The 21923-nt window shown below is 33.4% G+C and overlaps 2 protein-coding genes across 2 annotated transcripts in view; one reads left to right on the plus strand and one right to left on the minus strand.

Moving 5' to 3' along the window:
* LOC126822778 (uncharacterized) overlaps positions 1–3153 on the minus strand; it is a 30799-nt gene extending 27646 nt beyond the window's left edge. The window contains exons 1-2 of the mRNA XM_050551827.2: positions 2831–3153; positions 893–1635 (exon numbers count right to left, since the gene is read on the minus strand). Coding sequence (XP_050407784.1) covers positions 893–1586 — 694 coding nt within the window. The 5' untranslated portion in view covers positions 1587–1635; positions 2831–3153. The remainder of the gene's footprint in view (positions 1–892; positions 1636–2830) is intronic.
* Positions 3154–3263: 110 nt separating this feature from the next.
* On the plus strand, positions 3264–21229 carry LOC126822775 (uncharacterized). Its single transcript, XM_050551822.2, has 11 exons — positions 3264–3381; positions 8001–8119; positions 9319–9446; positions 9791–9931; positions 10213–10314; positions 10660–10774; positions 10862–10983; positions 13688–13810; positions 14183–14282; positions 16271–16441; positions 16859–21229. The coding sequence occupies exons 1-11, from the start codon at positions 3347–3349 to the stop codon at positions 19666–19668; spliced, it is 3966 nt and encodes a 1321-aa protein (XP_050407779.2). The 5' UTR covers positions 3264–3346; the 3' UTR covers positions 19669–21229.
* The last annotated feature ends 694 nt before the right edge of the window (positions 21230–21923 follow it).

Below are 21923 nucleotides of genomic sequence, written 5' to 3' on the forward strand. Positions count from 1 at the left end.
GTATTCAGTCAGCCGCTTAACTCAGATATCAGGCAGAAAATACGCAATGACGCTGTTAAGACGATAAATTGATTCTACAGTACAGCCAGAGTGGTCGCCCTTTTAGATTTACCGTTATTTGTCTAGTCGTTCTTGATAACTGTGTTAATTGCGATTTTTTTTTTTCAGACTATTTCTGTTGAATTAAACTTAACATTTACCTTGCAACTTTCACAAGTATTTATAACCCAGCCGATGCATGATACGGTTATGGATTATTATCAACATGCAAATAAAATATCTTTAAAAAAGCATAAAACTACAATAAAAAAAAATCTACAGATGAGAAGTAGTAGTGGTACCGGGTGTTCTAGAAAACGTAAGTACGTCCTGGCTCACACACGGCACCCGAAACTACGCCTTTATAACAAAGTGGTTCGATAAAGTCGTAGTTAGATATTTGATCAAAATTAAAAATACATACAATACATGTATATTGAATTATTATTATTGTGCTATTTAATCTCGTTATACCCGAGGTGAACGATCTCTTGTTAAATGAATATGCTTAAATCCATTGTACATACAGTGACAACTTATTGTTGATTATGCTTCTAAATTTTGACATGTCGTACATTATACATGTACATTCTAAACAGCAAATTGTGAATGTTTTGTTAAATAATACTTCGTTCTACTTCAAAGTACATGTACATAAAACCGCTAAATGTTGTAATACAGTATATCTTTAATTAATTTTTCTCAAACTTGTATCAGAAAAATTTACGAATTTAATTACAACATAATTCCCCTCACCTCAACAAAACCAACCGTCGTGAAGGTTCTATTTATTTTACGGCAGGTGGGTGTGGCGTAGCAAAATTGGTTAAAAATAAGAAAGGAATTGCCTTACCTCGGACTCGTAATGTCATAACTGGATCCGTTAAAACATGATGCACCATTTGTGATAAGATGTGCGGTGTTTGGGTAGCAACTGTTCTGTTAAATCGTCTATCATTTGTTCCTACAGCTGGCAATAAAAACGGTGACGGTACTCCATTCATATAAGCTATATTAGCTATTGGCGGTGAAAGAGGCACAGCCATAGGTAATGATGATTGTCTGTTTAATAATACTTCATTTCTCCGCACTGTCTCACTATCACGTTCGTTCTCTTCATTCATATCGTCCCTCAATCCATCAACCTCGTCCATAAAGGGAGAATCGTCTCCCTCTTCGTCATCTTCCATAAATAAAAGTTCAGAATTTTCTAACTCGTCACGTTGTATATCGTTAGATGATACGGAGCGGGTTCGACCCCCAACAGCCCCCTCTTGAATTTGACTGTCTTCTTCGTCAAATGTAAAATGCGCGTGATGAGAGAAAGGGGCTGGGGAATTATCTGTTATATATCCAGAGTCACGTTTTCCTCCGGCTAGAGGAGAATTTCTGTCCACGGGTATTCCACTGAATCGGGGTATGCTCGCTGTAGATTTCGGGACGTCACGTGCAGGGGAATTCCCCTTTTTATCTCCTGGCGTCAAACATGATTGGGCGTGTCCTGAACTTTCTTTACGTATTTTCTCTTCACTTGTATTTGTATCCATCGCACACACTATTCACAAATTTACTTTAAAGTCACAAATAATCTTTTCGCTGAAAACAAAAAGTATTGCATTAATTTCACAATAAGCAGTCTGATTATGAAAAAAACCTCATTAAACAAGAAATAAACTGATGATGAAACGATGATAATAAAATAACTGGAACTGGTTGTGAAGCACGCAAAACGTTGATCTAAAACTAATAAAAAAAACCTATGGTCATCAATGTAGAACACAATACTATATGTCTAAGTATGGACAAAACTGAAGTATAAACAGATCACTTAGATAATCAATGTTTATATATTTTTGATACAACAATATATGACCACGTGCCAAGTTCTTCAAAATCATCAACAATTATAAACACACAAGAGCGAGATTACCACGTGCTGTCTAAAATTAGCCAAAGATTAAAAACCAGAAAGTCCAATTTTAGAATGAGCGAATGTTGGGTTCAAAGGCGATTATACAACTTAATAAATGTAGTTTTAAAAGTCATGTCTCTAATTTAAGTGTTGTGGCGAACTTCCATTCCGGGGCAACGCCCAAAGACGCAGTCATAAGCTATTGATAGTAATAATTTATGCTGATGTTATTTTATGATTATGTTAAGTTTTCCCCGAAGGTTTCCTAATAATGAAAGAATAATATTAATATTATAAAACCATTTTATAATATCCATAATCTAAATGAATTGTAAAAATAGCCTTTAAAAATGAACAGATTAACTTCAAACCTTACATATCAAGTACTTCCAATTTACTATGTACTTGTAATCAAAACAATTATAAAAAAAAAGTTTCGCAAACTTTTCAGACTACGAGAAAATATGAAAATCATGTAATAATGAAGTTTAAATTTAATTTATTATTTTTTTTTTTTCTATAATCACGTCTACCAAATTTGCAAAAAAAAAACTGGATCAATTTGGGTCATATTATACACATGTACTAATATGGTATCAAACCTGTTGCGTCTTCAAACCAAGTTTATGATTGTTTCGTTATTGTCATTTAATGGATGATGCGACGACGCCTACGTATTTAACTAAGGAGCCACTAGAAATTATTCAAACTGCAAATGTAAACATTGCAGTTTGGTGATTCATAACACGGTGTAATAAAACATAACACTCGCGTAAAGTCACTCGCTTTCCCCTTGACGTTTAGTGAGTAATTGGTTAGATGGAATGATAATATTATATTATCATTTATTGAATAAAAAGGACGAGAATTAAGCCTTACCTTAAAAACGTCTTATTAGCACCAATTTAGAGCTATTTTGTAGCACATTGGAATGTCCTCGTAGTCCTATAGTAGTTCTGTGTTTGGAAACATGACGTAATCAGTTCACAAGTAAAACTATCCAATCGTCAACGTTAATAATAGAACGTGCCTGAACATGCATCCACTCCATATCACACGTGATAGTTCAACTCCCGTCTGTCCCTTTCGAGAATTTCCAAAATGTTTTATAGAAATGAAATATCAGATTGCGATAGCTGTTATAAACGATATACACGTTGCAATTGTAGTCACGAGCTATCACTCTATCACTTCGCGCGTATCTAATCTGAATACGTTCTGTCACCGTGCACGCGGTTTTTGTTTACAACTGGAACACAACATAACCTCTCACCTCACGTGATCTCATTTGCATGCGACCTTTGACAGGTTAACTGTATCGAGAAAATGGCGGGCGAGTTCAAGATAGATATTGCTCGCGCGAACCGACTGTTGCCGAGGCCATAGTGATTGGAAATGCCGCGCACAAGCGCGTTCTGTAAGACTGTCCGGTATGTGTAGTTGCTAGCTTAGCCACAAAATTAATATTATGCAGCTTACTTGGGTCAGGGACAAACTGTTCACCTCAAATCGTATGTTTTTTTTCGGCAAGAGCCCAGACTCGGTCCAGACGAATGTCAACAAAAGCACGTTGTCGACTGGTATAATTGTTTACTATAAATAAACCTGTAGCCTACATCAGTATTGGATGACTGGAATTGGTTCTCTTAGTTAGGATTAGCAACAGAGTGTTGTAGATCAGACTATTGTCTGCAGATAAAATATTGATTGGTCTTGAATAGCAAATTACAATTTACAGCATCATTCATTTGATAACTTATCTAGATTATTTCAATTTTCATTCATGTTTTTCTTGAGTTGCTGCCAAAGCTGGGGATTGATGCCCTGTTCCTCATTTAATTTAATAATGATTTATACCAAACTGTTACACCAGTCCTCAAATCAATATATCATAAAAATAGGCTTACAAAATGAAGTAAGATAGATTATTCCGATAAATTATTTAACATTTTATTTGGTATTATTCAATTGGTAAGAAAAAAAAAATTTTGCTACCTCTACATCTAAAAATAATTTTACACAATAAAAAAAACTTTTAATTAAAATCCATTTAAATCCGTGTTTGTCCCAAATTTTCAGATTGATATTTACATTTAGATTGTAGATTATCTAATTTACATTATGTAAGTGCTAAATCTGCTTATTGCAGGCCTTTCTTTTGGCCTCCAATGTTACATAAAATATAACTATGACATTTAATAATTATTCACATAACTCACTAGATCGTTGGATGGTCGTGATTTTTAATGGATTGACACATAATTGCCATTTTGTAATGATAATCGAGACTACTACTTAAGAGGAAAGACTCCTACACACGAAAGTGAATTACTGAAATAAAGTTGTAACTTTTAAGCTACATGTTAGTCCCAAAAATGATCTGGTTTGTTTCGAGTAGATGTTCAACTTTCTCTTAAAGAAGCATTATGTAAGATTTAGAAAAAGAGCTGGCTCGTTCTTGCTACAATTGTTTAAAAATAATAATAGAAAAGGAATATTGAAAATTTCAGTGAAATTACTTTATTCTGTGTGAAGTTTTAATAAAAATAGTCTCAATTTTCATTGCTACATTTGTTATGATAATTTCAATCAATTATTTCAATAATTCGCTTGTGTGTGTTGAGGACTTTACTCTTTAGCAGTGGGAGAAAATCAGAGGACCCAGCGGTCAGGCAAGCAAAGAACTGGCATTTTCCAACTTCAAAGTGAAATTTTTCCTTTTTCTGACATTAATTTGTATTACTGTTTTTATATTAATATTGGAGTCAAGAACATAGGCAGTTAGCTACCAATGTTATGATGCCAGTATCTTCTTTATCAGATAGTCTCAAAATGACCTATTTGTTTCTACTAGACTGGAGATTAATGGAAAATTTTATTGATTAAGTCTAGAAGCTTATTGAGTGATTGCTGTCTCCAGGATACTAGTGTAATTGACCCAACTACAGTTAAATCTATGGCCTTAGTGACTACCGACTGTAAGCTGTATGTCATGGCATGTCAGTGACGTCATGTGATGTCACTTCGCCTGTTCATTGGAGATAATAAGAAACAGCTGTTATGTGTTTTGTTTTAATATATTGTACAGTAATTCACTGGGCTAGGAGTAGGGTAATATGAATCCTTCTTGGGGATGACTTGAGAATAATGTTACATATGTGTGTGTGTGTATTAATAAAGTATGGAATCCAAAGGGTTAAAGGGTTTTGAGAATTTTCACATAGAATCTGGCCATGACACTGTTCAAGAGCTGAATCATTTATTTTTTCAAAGATGTATGATCTTTGCCCTTACTATAAACTATAAGTCATTTACACATACATTTAGATGCACATTGTGCACTAAACAAAAAAACGACATACAAAATGTAAGCTTAAACATACATTATGCAAGAGCAAAATCGGCCTATTGTAGGTCATTCTTTAGGCCTGAAATGTTATAAAAACTTAGACATTAATTAACTTATCCAGACCATAATCAGCTCTTGATGTCAAGGCTTGCCTGCGATATTTGTTGAATTACAGTCCGATTTGCTGCAAAACTTTCCTTCGTGATTAACGATTAAATGGATAATCAAGACTATTAGTTTTGTCGTATCGACTTCAGTAATGATGATCGAGGCTAAGCGGAACTTTCATCCGCTTAGTTCTCGGTTCATAGTGGATCAATATGACTGATATTTTCAGCAAGTTGCCTTTACATTATGTAGTTTTTAACTATTATAGTGAGAACTGCCAACTCGTTATCTAATCTCCCATAATGTATCTTGAATGATAAGTGTTCTGTATATACTATTATTAAATTTTTCACTGGCATTGCATAGAAATTCAATCAAGTTCTGAAGTTTGAATGAATCCTAGTATGGACTGAGAAAAATCTTCTGGATGTTTGTCAGGGGTGGAACTGGCAGGGCTTACAAGGAAAAAATGCCTAGTTGTTAGTATGGGATTGAAATTGAAAGGTCAAAGGCTGTGATTTATAATTGAGTGGTTTGGGAACTGAACTCTCAAGTTTGAAACCTGGTATGGGCTGAAAAAAAAAAATGGATATTTGTCAGGTTTGGCACTGATCTATATAATAAGGTGGTTAAGAAAGAATCTGAGTGTCAAGTATGTAAAACTATGTGTCATGTGTCATGGATTCCTTTTTCTTTGAAATGTTAACCTTGTCCTTGTTGGATTTTACGTCAGTTTCTTTGGCAAATTATGATTGGTTAAGAAATGCTTTAACAAGCAGTCAGTTACCATTGACAAATTAACACACCATTAACCAGATCCATTATTATGTTTATATACGGTTATAAAAAAATTGATTGACAATTGCTGCTAAATACGTCACCATTTTTATAACAGAAAGTAGAACCCGAAGAAAGCTTTTGAATTGGTTCATAGACTACAGGCGTTCTAGTTAGACACAAAACTCAAGCATTGATTGTAGATTTATCAGACAAACCATGGCAAGAAGTATGATTATCCCTATCCTTCTTTCAACCCTCCAAATAGCCGTAAACAAGACTAAAGACATGTCTGACAATATATTGATAAATGTAGGTAAATTAAAAATTTATCAAACTAAATTATAATATCTAGGCTCCTTTACTTTAAGACGTTTTTGGACTACACAATTTTTTTTCTCTTTTTTTTTTTATGAAATGTATGGGTACTTTTGCAATCTGGTTAAAACACAGATCCTATTTCGTTTTGTTTTTATAGTTCAAAATTTTGTTTTACTTGTCTTTATATTACTACACTTGGATCTGGAAGTGTTGTTATTTAACTCGCGTTCTGCTTGAAATGAGGGATCAGCCAATCAAATGGTCTGTCGAATCGAGCGTTTGAACTTTTTTGCATGGAACTGTGGGTAATCCACTAGTAACGTCAATGCTGATTGGTTAATCAAATGTCTGACGTCATAGGGTCACAAGTCGGTCTTTTGACCCCTAACGTGACCTATGGCTATAACTTGTCAGATCTTCATGTAGTGTAGGCCATCGAAAGTATAAAAAAACGAAACGAAATATAGATCTGTATTTTAATCAGATTGGGTACTTTTGTAAACTTTGGTTGTTTTGTGTGAATTATACGATCAGTTAAAAAGGCAAATACAACGATATGAAGGTATTTTGTTGTTGTAACCAGTATTAAGAAATCGAAAATAACAACATTTACATTTGTACTAATGAAATATTTAAGATTACTTCATTTTCCCTCCCTTGATAATCCGTGACATTCTGAACATTAATGTAGGGATGAAAGTTTTATGGCATGTTTGGTCTACTCTTTGATACACATATAAATAGTATATCAATAAGCATTATGTCAAATGGTGAAAGTAATAATATCTCTTTGAATTTAAGTCCATTGTATAAATGATATTACCTAATTATTCAATGTGTAGTCTACAGTATAATTCATGCTTTGCTGCCACCTACTAGATTTCTTCTATTACCGTAATATTGCTGTATTCCATGGAATGACTTTGAGGAAAATAACACTATAATTTAATATTTTGCTGCCACTTGCTAGATATCTCCTATATGACAAGTTTAAGTCCAAAGTATAAAAGATATTACCTAATTAGTCTACTAAAATAATTCATATTCTGCTGCCACCTGCTAAATTCTGCTAGTAATACTGCTACATTCCTTGGAAAACTTTGACTTGGATATGCGCATACCTTCAGGAACTCAAGTAATAACAGAACCCGTACACATGCTTTAATATCCAAACAAAACACAAAATAGTGAAAAATTTTGAGACCATATCATTATGTATGCAAAATTGTGTTTTGATTCGCCATATGACTTTGATTTCCTGATTCCATGATCAAATCTGTCCCATCAAATCTACTGTTATTAAAATTCTTAGAATGCTAGTAAGTCTTCTCTTGGGAGATGTTTGAGCTAAGTTTTATAATTGAATAAAGTTTAAAATCTAATTTGATTCTGAACATTAATACTCATACCTACATGTAAATCATTTTTTGGGAGGTAATATTTCTCAGGAGTTATTGCTATCTTTTCACCTGATTTATACTTGAATTTTTGTAGGTCTTTAGATGATTTGGTACACCTTGATCCAGTGGAAAAACAGTTTGTTACCCAAGCAACTGTAGGTTTACACAGACTTTATAAACAGATTAGTACTGGTAACAGTCAAGGTACCCAATGTAAGTTATGACAGTATTGATTTTCAGTGTCACAAAACATGTTTTACTAGGGGTGTGAAAACAAAAATTGGAATATAAGTTTTGCAAAGTGGATTCTTCACAATATGAAATTTGACATACAATGTTTTAACTCTACTTCATTATGTTTGCAAATACTAAATAGTCTTCTTCATTCCATTTCTGTCAAATGAAATGAAATGAAATGAAATGGGGTTTAACGTCCTACTGTTCTGCTCCTAACCTGGGCTAATGAAGACGGGCATACGCCATACAGTGTGCTATGAGGGAAATTTTGCCCGGGCAGCGGCGCTATGGCCTACTCTTATATCGAATTCCAACTGCTAAGGGATCTTTTACGTGATGCCAATGTGTACACGGGACCTCGGTTTTCCGTCCCATCCGAACAACTAGACAGCTGTCCTTGTCAGGCCCTCCACTCCATCCTGCATCACTGACAAGGGGAAACCACGGCGGAAAATCTGGGTGAACTTTCTCGGCCAATGCAGGGATCGAACACCCGACCTGCAGGCTAGCGAGCCAGCGTCTTACCCACTTAGCCACGTGATCCCCCATTTATGTCAAACTAAACTTTCTATCGCATCATTTCATTACCAACTTGTACCATTAAAGTAATATTCTGTAAGATTTATTTTGGATCCCAGATGGCCATTGAATCATACAGTGTATGTTACATAGGTAATTACTGATCTATATATATGTACTCACATGTTAATGTGGCTGTATGTTGTTGCCCCTGTCTATTTATCCCTTTGTTTCACTATTCAATTGGATGAATTATCAAAAAGTAAGAATATGGATTTCACTCTACAGGTGATAGTAGTAGTTTTAGAGAACTTGTCAGTCTTATCAATTTTAAAAAAAAAAAAAAATCCCCAAAAGTCACTTGCTTAGACAGTTCAGATCCCTATTGCACCAGTCATTTTGTTAGCAATTGCTTGTAAACATTCTGCAGGTCAAAAGTTGTAGAGAATTTTTTTTTCAAAACATTCAAGTAGTGACAACTTTTATAAATAACCGCTCAGAAGCCTAAGCTGCTAATAGACTATATTTTGTTTCCTGACAACCTATCTTTGCTAGCTATTTTTTTGTGTTAGAAGACTGTACTCAGGAACCTTTGGAACATTTTAATTGGCCAAGTTGTGGCCAACTAATAATATTTTACTAAACATATTTTGCAGATTCAAGCAATAGAACAGATGAACAGGGAAGATTCAAGCCAGTTATTGATGATGTTTTGGCAAATAGATATCAAATCAAGAAAACATTGCAATCTCAGGGTCAATCAGCAGTTATTGTTAAAGCTAAGGTAGAGATAACCATGTATTCTCTCTAAAGCCCCCTGTCCTCCTTTTATCGTAATCCAAGTTGGTATCGTAACATCGGTTGGTGTACTATATATCCATCTGGGTTCCTGTGTGGACATTGGATCTTTATTCTATTAAAAATAGGCCAATGTTTTCGCAAACTGACAGAAGTAGTGTGTTAACGATGGGTGCGGATATCCTTTTTGGGAGCTCTTTGTATATTGAATACTAGAATGATGTAAATCTTACCATTCATGGTAAAAGGAGTAACAGGTACTTTTCTGTTTTCGCTGTTTCCCAACCAACCATAAATCCAAGCTTTCATTATTATTAAACATTTTTTCAGGATTTATATGGTGAGGAAGAGGATGTGATAATAAAAATATTACATGTTGTATATTATAAGATAGGTATACAGGAAACACATTGTTTGTTACGTCTACAATCAACAGATCATTGCAATTCATTACATATAGTTAGATTAAAGGTAAGCATATACTGCTAAACTCTTGAAAACCAGTGCACATCTTTAGTTCTTCAGGTTGTCAATACACCAAGTCATGTATCAACATTTGTTACCCGGTATGATTTATTTATAGATATTTTCAAGTACTGGTATTAGCCCTTTTATTTCAGTAACAAAGTTTGCATCAGATGGCAAAAATTGAATTTGTGATAGACAATTGAATTTGTGATAAATAATTGAATTTGTTAAAGGATATTATGTTTTTCAGAAGTGTTGAATTTCTTATTTCTTTTCTCATCCAGACAACTTTCAAATATGGTCCACATTTTTGTATGGTATTTGAAGCTTTGAATCCTGAGCCAATTACAGTGACTTTTTCAAACAAAACTTGGAGTGTTTCAAAGGTTTGTTACTGAATTATTACTGTGTATATTATGATATTGAATTTGATCTTTATCTTAATAAGTAACCCTCTTTCTACTGACTTTGACAGTGGATATAAATTGAACTTATGGCATATTCAACGCATTATTTAGAGTCACCTCTTGACTGCTGTGTAAATACTTTATATCAAGAATCAAGCTTTAAATGAACAGATACAATAAATTAAGATGGTGACTTCAGGATGAGTATACTTTAAAAATAGACTAGAACTTTGTCTTTTTTGTTATTGTTTGGTTTATTTTAAAATATAAACAGCCAACAACATCAGGCTTCTATTGGTGGTTAATTGTGTTTGTGTATTTCAGAAATTATGTGAAATACGGAAATTAACGTTCAAACTACTACAAATATTGAGTTGTCTCAAACAGCAAAATACGATACATGCTGATTTAAAACCTGAAAATATTCTTCTTCAAAATGGTGAGTAGATGAATTATTGTGTTTTACAGAAATGGATATTACTAATTTGTATGTGTTGGATTAATTGTTTTATTTTTCATTCCCTAGAGGATGACATGCATTCTGTAAGAGTGATAGATTTCGGTAATGCTATTCACCATGTACATAAAGAAGTTTCCTTGTATTATCAGAACTTTGAACTTCAGACCCTTCTGTATAGAGCACCAGAGGTAGGATACACTCCCTATTTTTTTGAGTATTTCTAAATTTAATAGTGTAGGCCCTGTAAGCCATATGGGTGGAAATGTAAGGGAGTTAACTCCAGTTTTCTTGTCTGACTGGTTAAGCAAGCCTCTCCACATTGACCACAATGTATAATCATGCCATTTCTTGGCCTGTAACAGTCATTGTTGTTTGTATTTTAGAGGAGAGCCGAATAAAGCCCCCCCTTATTGAACAAACTGAAAAAATCGCTCCCTTAAAAAAACTTTCACAGTTTCAATAAGAATAGTGATTTAGAAATTAAGAAGCGTGGTCTGATATTAAGGAGAGTAATTAGTTGTGTGTATGGGAAATGGTTCTGAAGATCAAAAACTGCATGTCAGGGGTCATTCCTGGTTACATAAATGATAATAAATAATAGCACTAGTAGTTGTACTGTCAATTCAAACTTTTGGTATCGTCTTAAACTACTTTCGATGTTCCAATAGAAATACTTGTCGACATTTCTAAATATATATAGCTTGTATAAATTTTGTTTAAAAACATAACCCCTATTCAAAATATAATCATCAACACTCGAAAATTCCATCAAAATATAATCTATTTCTTCCCAAATTATTCCCAATGGAAATTTTCACGTGCCATCTCTCGTAATTTCTCACGTCTCGTGAGAGTTCTACTTTACACTTTGGTTAAATTAAAAAATGATGCATAGGCACCATCTATTTTTAGCAACATATTCATCGGAATTTTATTACCAGGTGCAATCACATTATACACTAATCGAATACACCAAATAAATGTTCATAATGATGGCGATCAGAATGTGAGTCTTTCACACTCTTTTAAAAAAAGAATACATATTTCCATGATTTACAAATAAGGAAAGCGATTTTTCAATTTTAAGGCGAGGGAGATAATCGACATTCAGTTGCGCAGCAGAGCTCAGTAGCGATCGCGCACCTAAAAAAACAATGACTGCTATAACATTATTTAAACATTCTGACTACCTTAATCTTTATGACAACAAAGCGCTCAACATGACAATTATTTCGTAAAGATATGGAAGGGGGTTGACTATCTTGGGTTTTCTTCTATAAGATCAAAAGAATCTATAGGCTGTGACACTCGAGTTCTGAATCGGCTACATATGCCAGATGGTACCGTTTGTCTTAAAAATTGACCAAAATTTTCTCTGAATCACTCGTCAAATTGCACGCCCTAAAACTAGCATATTTTTCCCAATCCCGATATCGAACATGGCAGTTGTTTATTGTCTTGTGAATTTTGCACATTCAGGAAATAATGTAAGGGAGCCAACTACTATAAATGACTGTCTTAAAATTGTGGAGTAAATGATAAAAGGGTTATCTCCCTTGAATAAATGGGACGGAGAGTGTACATAATTAAGGATTACTGGAAAACTATTAAAATACAGGTTATAGAAGCTATGCATATCAATGAACTTGCTCTTACAGCTTGAGATTTGATGATAATCAGAGTTTTGGAAGTGAGTTCATTTCAAATGGATGAAAAGTGTAATTATATTAACATGTTACAAATCTTGAATTTTGAATCATAAATTATAAATTAATAGTAACCTCCCTGTCCAATATAGATACATAATTGTTAAGTACACAACAGATGTTCTTAGAGGGTCTTTTCCATGATGATCAGGCAATTGATGGAATTATAATTAATCCGTTCATATCGGCCAAAAAATGGAAAAAATCATAATTTACTGTTTAATTTTAATGAAAATAAAAAAATAAATGAATGGAATACCAAAGTTGAGCCTTTTACCATTGATAGACACATGTACAAGCAACATTACCACCAAATTTCAAATATTTCCAAATTTTAAGAATTTTGTCTGATATAAAACCAATACACCAAATCAAGTCATAGAATAGTAGGTTGAAGACTTGCGAATGGGTACCCCGATTCAAAAGGCCATATACCCGTTAATATTGATGTTAGAGTCATACTACTTTGCAGTTTTACATAAGTCTGTATGTACTATAACTAAGATATATTTTGTGCCACGCCTTTCGAAGAAATCGGGGGACTATTAAAATGTCTGTCTGTCACAAAATAACTTTCCTTCTAATTGAGCTAGAATGTTTAAACTTGGTATAGGTGTTTATTAGACCAATGCCTTGATGGAGTTCGAAGATGAGCATTTTCTGCTTAGGGTAAGCAGAGATATTCAATTTGATTGGTTGATGCTCTGGGACCACGATAACTTTAGTTCTAATTAACTGAGAGTGATAAAATTTCTAATTAGACTAGCTTTGGGACAAGATTCTAACTGATGGAGAGTGATGAAACTTAGTTTAGTGTATAGTTTCACTCATTACCAGTTACTTGAAAACCGAAGTTTGATAGTGAACATTTTATGCTTAGGCTAAGCATAGATAATCAGTTTGATTAATTGATACTTTTGAAAAAGATAATTAATGTGCAATTAATTAATATGTGTTATCTGATTTCTTTTGGATTTTGGCAGGGGACATCAGCCTCACTCTGAGGGTGTCATCCGACAAATTTCTTGGTATTTGGTCCATTTGACATAGAGTATAGACTGACCCAAAAGTAAACTGTTTGAGTATCTCTGTTATTGATTGCCAAGTTTGATATGAAACGATAATTTTATAGATATTATTTTTATTTATATGGAATGATTTTAATAGTTATATTTTATAATATCAGGTAATGTATGGTATACCATTTGGATCCGAAGTAGATATGTGGTCTCTTGGCTGTATTTTAGCTGAATTATTTCTGACGGTTCCACTTTTTGATGGTAAAAATAAAAATGATATTCTAAATAAGGTAAACATTAGAATGTTGTCTAAATCTGTTTCAAGTTTATTCTTGGGAGGTTAATGATTACTACATAGCTTGTTTTGTGTATAGTTCAAGATGGAATTATGTTATGAAATATAGACAAAGATGGAATATTGTCATGAAATATAGACAAAGAGAGAATGTTGTTATGATATATAGACATAGAGGGAATGTTATATGAAATATAAAACAAAGAGAGAATATTGGCATGAAATATAAACAAGCGTTAATATCGATTAATAATATGGAAACTCTGTTGTGCCAATGTAAATTGAAATAATTTATTTATTTTGTTATCAATTTTGTAATAAATTATATGTTTGAAATTGTTAATTTCCCTTTTTTTTAAAAAAATAGATATCAGAATTATTAGGACCATTTCCGTCGGATATGTTTCAAAGAGGAAAATTTTACAATGAATTTCATCAGTTTATCGGAAAATATCAACAAGCTGACGGTAAGTTAATATTGAGTGTTAGTTAGAGCATTACTGGTAGTCTATTTCAAAAATAAAGCAAGGCCACATAGAAAAAAATATTCTGTTTGTCAGATAATCATTCCAAAAAAAAAAATGATGCAGGAGTGAGGTTTTTAGTTTGTCAAAGAATCATGTGGCTAAATGGCTTATCACAAACATCTCATTTCAAAGTTCTACATTAAGATTACGGTATTCATTGTTTTTCTAAGAATTTACCTATATATGCAAAGGTGAATTCAAGTTTATCTACAAGCAGTAATTAATTGTCGCTTCAGTCTATGGATGAAAGCACAGATTTTGTAGTCCTAATGCAAATGCTGCCTTTTTATACCTCACATTTTCATTGTCCATCCATCCGTCCACAATTTGTTTCTGGACACTCTGCAGGTCACAATTCTTATCCGATTTTGAAGAAACTTGAAATATAGGTTTATCTCCAAAAGATCTTGGTTCCTTTAGATACTGGCATGTATCAGATCGAAACTTCATAGAATGTGGACCCTGATTGTACGAAAGGTCACAATTTTTATCTGATTTAGATGAAACTTAAAACGTGTTTATTTTCCAAAGATTGAGTTTAAATTTCGTAAAAATCGGAACTAAACTGCACGAAAAAATGGCCGCTCCTTGAACGCAAATAGTGTAAAAGTATGTAATACCAACGTTGTGGACCTGCTAGAGGTTACAATTTTTGTCCGAATTTGTTGAAACTTAAAATATATGTTTATATCCCAAGGATCTCCGTTCTTTTCGATATTCACGCATATCGGATCGTAACATCCTGGATTATGACCCCTCATTATACAAAAAATCCAGTTTTTAGCTTGTGAACCCTCTAGAGGTCACAATTTTTATCCAATTTTAAAAAAAACCATTTCAATATATCAGTGTTATATCCCAATGACGGTTGAATTCGAACTTCGTTAAGATCAATCCGAAACTGCCCGACGAAATGGCCGCTCCTTGTACACAAATAGTGTAAAAGTATGTAATACCAAGGTTGTGGGCCCTCTCTTAGAGGTCAGAATTTTTATACGCCCACATTGAAATGTGGTAGTATATTGTAGTCACCCAGTTCATCCGTCCGTCCAGCATCCACAATTGCTTGTGGACGCTCTATGGGCTAAAGTTAATACCCAATTGACTTTAAATTTATACCTAATGTTTTAGATCATGAGACGAAGAATCCTATTGATTTTCAACATTTTTCGATAATTACTGCCCTTGATCCCTTTGAAATATCTTGTGGATGCTCTAGATGCTAAAGTTAACATCTGATTGATTTTAAATTTATACACAGTGTTTGAGGTCATGAGATGAAGAAGCCAGAGTTATGGCCCTTGATTACTTTATGTGTCTTTGCTTGGCAACCTATCTTTATCTCATTTTGATGATTCCTTTTGATATTTGCACATATCTGATTGTAACTTCCTGGATTATGTGTCACCTGATTGTACGAAAAATCACTTTTTTTTTTAGCTTGTTTTCTGTCCATCTCTTGCAAAATGTGGGCGTATCTTGCATGGCAACCGCTTGTTATTTTTTCATTTAATGTAGTAGTTAGTAGAATAATTATCATCCATGAAAAAATAGAATTAAAAGATTTTTAAAAATTAATTGGATGATTTGAAGGTCACCATTTCCAGAAAACAAGGTGTTAATTTAATATTGTGCAATTCCATTTGGTGCTCAATAACAATTATCAGAGTTGTGTACTTGAAAATTCCCAGTTTCAACAATAAATATTCAATGAAGTTACTTTGTAATTTCCATTTTGTATTGTTCTTGGTTGCTCGATAGATGTCTCTCATATTAAAGTTGGGCTAATCTCTTATATCAAAGAGAATGTTGTTTATTTGAAATTTGAATTATAATCAAATTATTTTGCCTTTCATATTTATATTAATGATTTTACATGTAATGAAAAAGAGTTTATTTCGTTCTTATTCATTGTTTTTTTTTTACAGCAACATTGATATTGTTAAAACATCTAAATGGTTGCTATGACTACACATTTGCAAATTTTTTATGTGGTTTATTGAAGTATGACCCTGATGAACGATTGACACCAATACAAGCTCTACAACACCCATTTTTAGGCTCTGAATTTAATATGGGAGTTAATTTACAGGCTAAAAGTAATTTATTTTTTGTTCATTTATTCTTTATTTCTTATGTAATAAAACTGTATATTAAACAACTGGATAAATTGGACAAATAGGAAAAGTCAGGATGTGAAACCAACAGTGGTGTAAATATATTCATCAGAACTATTTTCATTGCTAAAGTTGGGCACACAATTTTACAGCCCTAATTGTCAAGATATATTTACAGGCTATTTTTTATTCACTATACATCAAAATCATTGTGCTAGAACTAATCTTGTCAGGGATCTCTCTTGATCAATTGAATATTACAGACAGGAATCAATCACACATTTAAAGTGTAGTCCAATTGTTTGATTGTATATGAAAAATAGTAGGGATTAACTTAGTGAATTTTGTGAAGCTAATAAATTCTGTGTTTCTAAAGTTCTGTTCTTTTTTTCCCCAAAGGTTGTTTAGAGAAGTCATTTCCTTTGAAGTCTGACCTCTACCATGAACGCCCAAGAATATCTTCAGAAATTAGACGTCAAAATCCAAACTCTTACGATCTTCTATGTCTAGGAACATCTAGTCCTGAGCCTGATGTGAGAGTAGCAGTTATTTGTCCAGTCGTCAAAAGACCAAAAGCAAATAAAAGCAGGACAAGAATTCAACAAAATACCCACTCAAACAGCAGCACAAATTCTTTCATTCCCATTAATAGACAAGATGAATTGTTAGAAGAATTTCAAGTGTGGTCTCGAGAATTCAATGGTAACACAAGAACTAACCAGCTCTCTCCACATGTACCTGAAGATGAAGATAACGATAGAATTAGAGTTGAACTAATGGAGCAAGGCAGACAGCAATCGGAATTTGAAATACTCAGCAGACAAGTTACCAGTTCAAATCCAAAGGTGTCAAACAAGAAAATTGAAAGATCAAATATAACAAAGAAACATGATATTGATAAGCAAGCCAAAGTTTCAGGAAATTGCTGTCCTGGGAATGATGGCATTATTAGATCCAATTCAGTACCTGCGTCCAGGAACATATCATCAACAAACAATCCTAATCAGAATGAAGAAGGCATCTGTTCAGATAAATGTATATGTGTTAATTTAGGCTCCTTCAAAGATACTATAAACATTTCTTTAAACTGTGCTTCCCATATAAACCCCAAAGCACATAAAAATGAAATTGGTAGCAGAGTATCATTTGATAAGTTTAGACGATATGAGACCTTAAGAATGTGTTGTGATCAAACAATTGAGTTACCTGAAGAAATAAGTTCACCAGATCAAACTTCAAAGTCTAGAACTGAAAACAGACCATTTATGAAAGTGTTCCAGAATCAACAAATGAGTGGTATGTTTTCGAATAGTTCTTGTAAACACATTTTGGAAAATGAAAGAGGAGGAACCAATTCTGTTAGGAAGAGACAGATGACCAGAGATTCCCAAGACTTTAAAAGATGTTCTTCTATTGAATGGGATGATAATGACACAAGAAGGGGACTTGCTTTTGGAAATTGTGACTCAAGAGATGACAAGAGGGCAAAAATTTGTTCAAAACCTTCTTGTGATAACTCAACAATTAATAACAGAAGACATTCCTGTTTGAATACTGCTGCATATTCAAGATCTGGTGAGAGAAATAAGTTACATCGAAATCATTTTGAAAATGCCATGATGGATCAAAAGAAAAGATGTCACAAATATTCAGAGAACCACAAAATAGATGAACAATGTTTTGCCGATGGACATACTTCTGGAGGCCAAACAGTGTACCCAAGAAGACAGGTGATTTCTTCAGAGTTTTGTGATGATAACATAGTATATCACAAAACATATCACACGAATTCTTTGAAAGATTCCAGGAACTCCACAAAAGACAAACTGACGAGACACTGCTCTTCTGGAAGTAATTCTGAAATCTCACCAAAACAAAAAAATACTTATTCTAATGCTTACCCAGAAGACCTAATAGCGGATCAAAGCACAATTACACATACTGCTTTTGAATCTGATTCTGAAAACTCTTCATTTAGTATTATGAAAGAAGACAGACTACCATCAGCAGTCAATTCTTCTTCAGACACAGATGAGGCAAATATTGAAGGGACATATTTTTTCATAGAAAATGAAGGAAAATCATTGACTATTGATAATAGATCAAAAATAACAGATCATCAAATACAAAATAAACATAAAGAAGCATCAACACTTCATAAACGGAATTTACCCCAAGAAACATTCCCATTGCAATCCTCTATCATGTATGGCGACCCAAAAGTATCTCCAGCTACTCCCAGTGAACGATCTGGCCTACACAATAAGAATATTTTTGAAATGGATCAATCTGGTATTGTAGTTGCTTCAAGGAAACGGAACCACCACAAAAGTGCTAATACAGTTCTTTCAGGGCCTCTTCTGTCCCAAACAGTTACTTCATCCAAATCAGCTATAAACGAACCTTTCATAGAATTGGGCCCAACAGAATCAAATTCAAAGACAATAACTAATCAGCATAAAAAGACGATTACACCTAAAGTAAAATCTTTTATTAAAAGGCCCAGGATATCATATTCTTGTGAGGCAATTGTTTTAGGAAACACCAAAGACGTTGATAGAAAAGATGGACAAGCACAGTTGTCTATTGATAGGCACCCAGCTGTTGGTCCCTCCCAAACAACAACTGGGAAGTCACATAACTATCATGTTAGAACTAAGAATGCTATTGATTTAGTTAAAAATGATTCTGATTCATCTGGTGACACAGGCCAGTGCCCACCTTCATATACAGCTTCGACAAGAAATAATTTACCAGGACGATCACAAAACATCAGTTCTCATGCTGCAGTTAAAAATGAATCTTTTGGCAGTCCCTTGAAATTGCACAAACGTGGTTGCCATGTAGAAGTATTACCAAAAAGAACTCCCATTGAAAGGAACTCCCTTTACACTAAGTCTGTAAATATTGGAAGTAAAAATAACATAGATTCGTCTATCAAGGAGGGTTCAAAATACAGGAGACTAAAATCTATATACAACTCTTCAGAATACCACATTGTGAACTGTGAGGATGAACAGATGTTGATGCATCCAAACATCCGAATTAAAAATAATGGTTCTGTTTTGGAGAGCAGTGACACTTCACATATTACTCCAAGACCTTTAAGAAAACGGATAGAAAGCAAGTCAAAAGAATTGGACCCAAATGTTGCTTTATATGGAAACTGTGTTTATTATGCTCAGAATTTATACAAACATATAAGCTGATATTATTTTGGTGGGTCCAAATTAAATTATTCATGCAGTATTACAAGATAATTTAGTCATTAGCAATGAAGTTGTATACAAACCAGATTTATTAATTGCTCCCCGCCTTTCAGAGAAAACAGTATCATTGAAATGTGCTTGTCTGTTCATCTGTCTGTGACACCTTTTGGAAAACAATAACTCTGTTTATAATCCCTCCCCACCAACACCCCAAAAAACACATTGTCTCAGTAGCCTGGGAAACCTTGTGAAAAATTTCCTGGATCCACCCCTGTTTACTGGTCTTACTTAAAATTCTATATCCCGGTAAAATTACAATTTTGAGCATTTTCTCATTGTGAAAAGATAAAAGTCAACGAGGCAAAATCTTATGAGTGTGTGGTAATTTGCCAATTGAACAATAAAACTTGCACTGTCAGTACTATGCAAATTAATTTTTTTTTTTCAACTCACTTGAGGCAAAGCCGGTTTAACTGACAGGACAGGAATTATTAGTGAGCAGAAATTCGGCCCTGTATCTGTTATCACTCGTCACATCAGTCAGTTATATAGAGGTATGACTTGTGTTCCTTTGGCGTTCGTCACTTCCAATTCAGGAAACCTGTATTACTCAGCTATCGTAGCAATGATCTCTGTGTTAAAATTTTATTTGGAAAGTGTTTAATTAGTTCTATCACATATGTGATAATGACTGACACCAATATTGTCCTTTAATTGATCTCACATATGAATCAAATCTGTTTTAAGAATCAAAATGAACTAATCGATGGTTTAAAATATTTTAATGAATTATTGTGATGTCAAAAGTAAGAATTAACTTATAATTTTTCATTTTTTTGATGGTGATAAATTAATTTAAAAGTTTAATTTGTTTTGAGAGAGATTTTAGATATCTTGTTTCTTTCAAATTTGTTCCAGACATATATTATTACTTTTTAGGAATGGATTCATATTTTCACACTTTAAATGTAGAGTGTAAAAATGTTCAAGATTGCAATAGATATTAAATATAAAATTATTATAATTTTATAGAATAGCTGATTGTAACTTATAAAATATTCAGATAATATTTGTGGCATAAAATGTAAGAACAAAGCTTCTATAGATCTGATCTTTTTCATTAGGTAAATGATAAAAACGGTCAAATCATCCTTTTGAATATAATATATATTACATAGTAGTAGTTATCAATAGAATTGTGTATTTGATATCTATAAATTTGTGCCTTATGTCTGTAGCATTAGTATTTTGTTATTCATAAACTTGTGTCCTGTTATGTCTATAGCATTAGTGTTTGTTGTATACAGCATTAGTATTTGATATCTATAAATTTGTGCTATATGTCTAGTATTTTGTTATTCATAAAATTGTGTCCTGTTAATGTCTATAGCAATAATGTTTGTTATCCATTAAATTGTGTCCTGTAATATGTTGATGATATCAGTTGTTATCCGTAGAATTGTATTTGGCAGTGGGTTCCGTTTTCAATCGGATTATTTATAATAATGCTATTCATTATTAATTAAGAAAAAATAAAAAACATTTTATGATTTGTCTAGAACATGTTTTTGTTTGTTGCATTATACCTGCTGTCCCCAGTATTTCCGCATGGCTGTTGTCGCATTTTGTCCGTCTACAAGGGGGTACTTATTAGCCGCGGAGAACGAAGTTGAAGGGAGAGATATCGAATTGGGCTCCATCCGTTTATCCGCCCCGCATTCGTTTATGGAGATATCAGGAACTACTGAAGATAGCTTTACATCCTGCCGACGTCCACAAGCAACCGACGTCCACAATTGCTTGTGGACGCTCTAGAGGCTAAAGTCACTATACGGTTGACTACACTATCTGTGGTTATCAGACCAAGAATCCTATTGATTTTCAACGATCTCTGATAATTACTGCAAGAGTTATGGCTCTTGGCCACTTTGAGAAATCTTGTGGACGTTTTAGAGGTTAAAATTATTATCCGATTGACTTTAATTGATACATATTGGTTACGGTCATGAGGCGAAAAAGCGTATTGTTTTTAACTATTACTGCCAGAGTTATGGCCCTTGATGACTTTGAAAAATCTTGTGGCCGCTCTTGAGGCTTAAGTTATTATCTTATTGACTTCAAAGTCTAGACATTGGTTAAAGTTATAAGACGATGAATCCTATTGATTTTCACTTGTTTCCGTTAATTACTGACAGAGTTATGCAACTTTATCACTTTGAAAAATCTTCTGGGCACTGTGAAGTCTAAGGTTAACC

Source organism: Patella vulgata, chromosome 5 (assembly GCF_932274485.2).
Source record: "Patella vulgata chromosome 5, xgPatVulg1.2, whole genome shotgun sequence".
NCBI lineage: Eukaryota > Metazoa > Mollusca > Gastropoda > Patellidae > Patella > Patella vulgata.

Bases quoted from the DNA above. Each gene is read 5' to 3' on its own strand.
- LOC126822775 (XM_050551822.2), top strand. From the start codon at position 3,347: ATGCCGCGCACAAGCGCGTTCTGTAAGACTGTCCG. The intron at 14,283-16,270 runs GTAAGTTAATAT...TTTTTTTTACAG, and splicing joins AAAATATCAACAAGCTGACG to CAACATTGATATTGTTAAAA. The intron at 16,442-16,858 runs GTAATTTATTTT...TTTTCCCCAAAG, and splicing joins AGTTAATTTACAGGCTAAAA to GTTGTTTAGAGAAGTCATTT.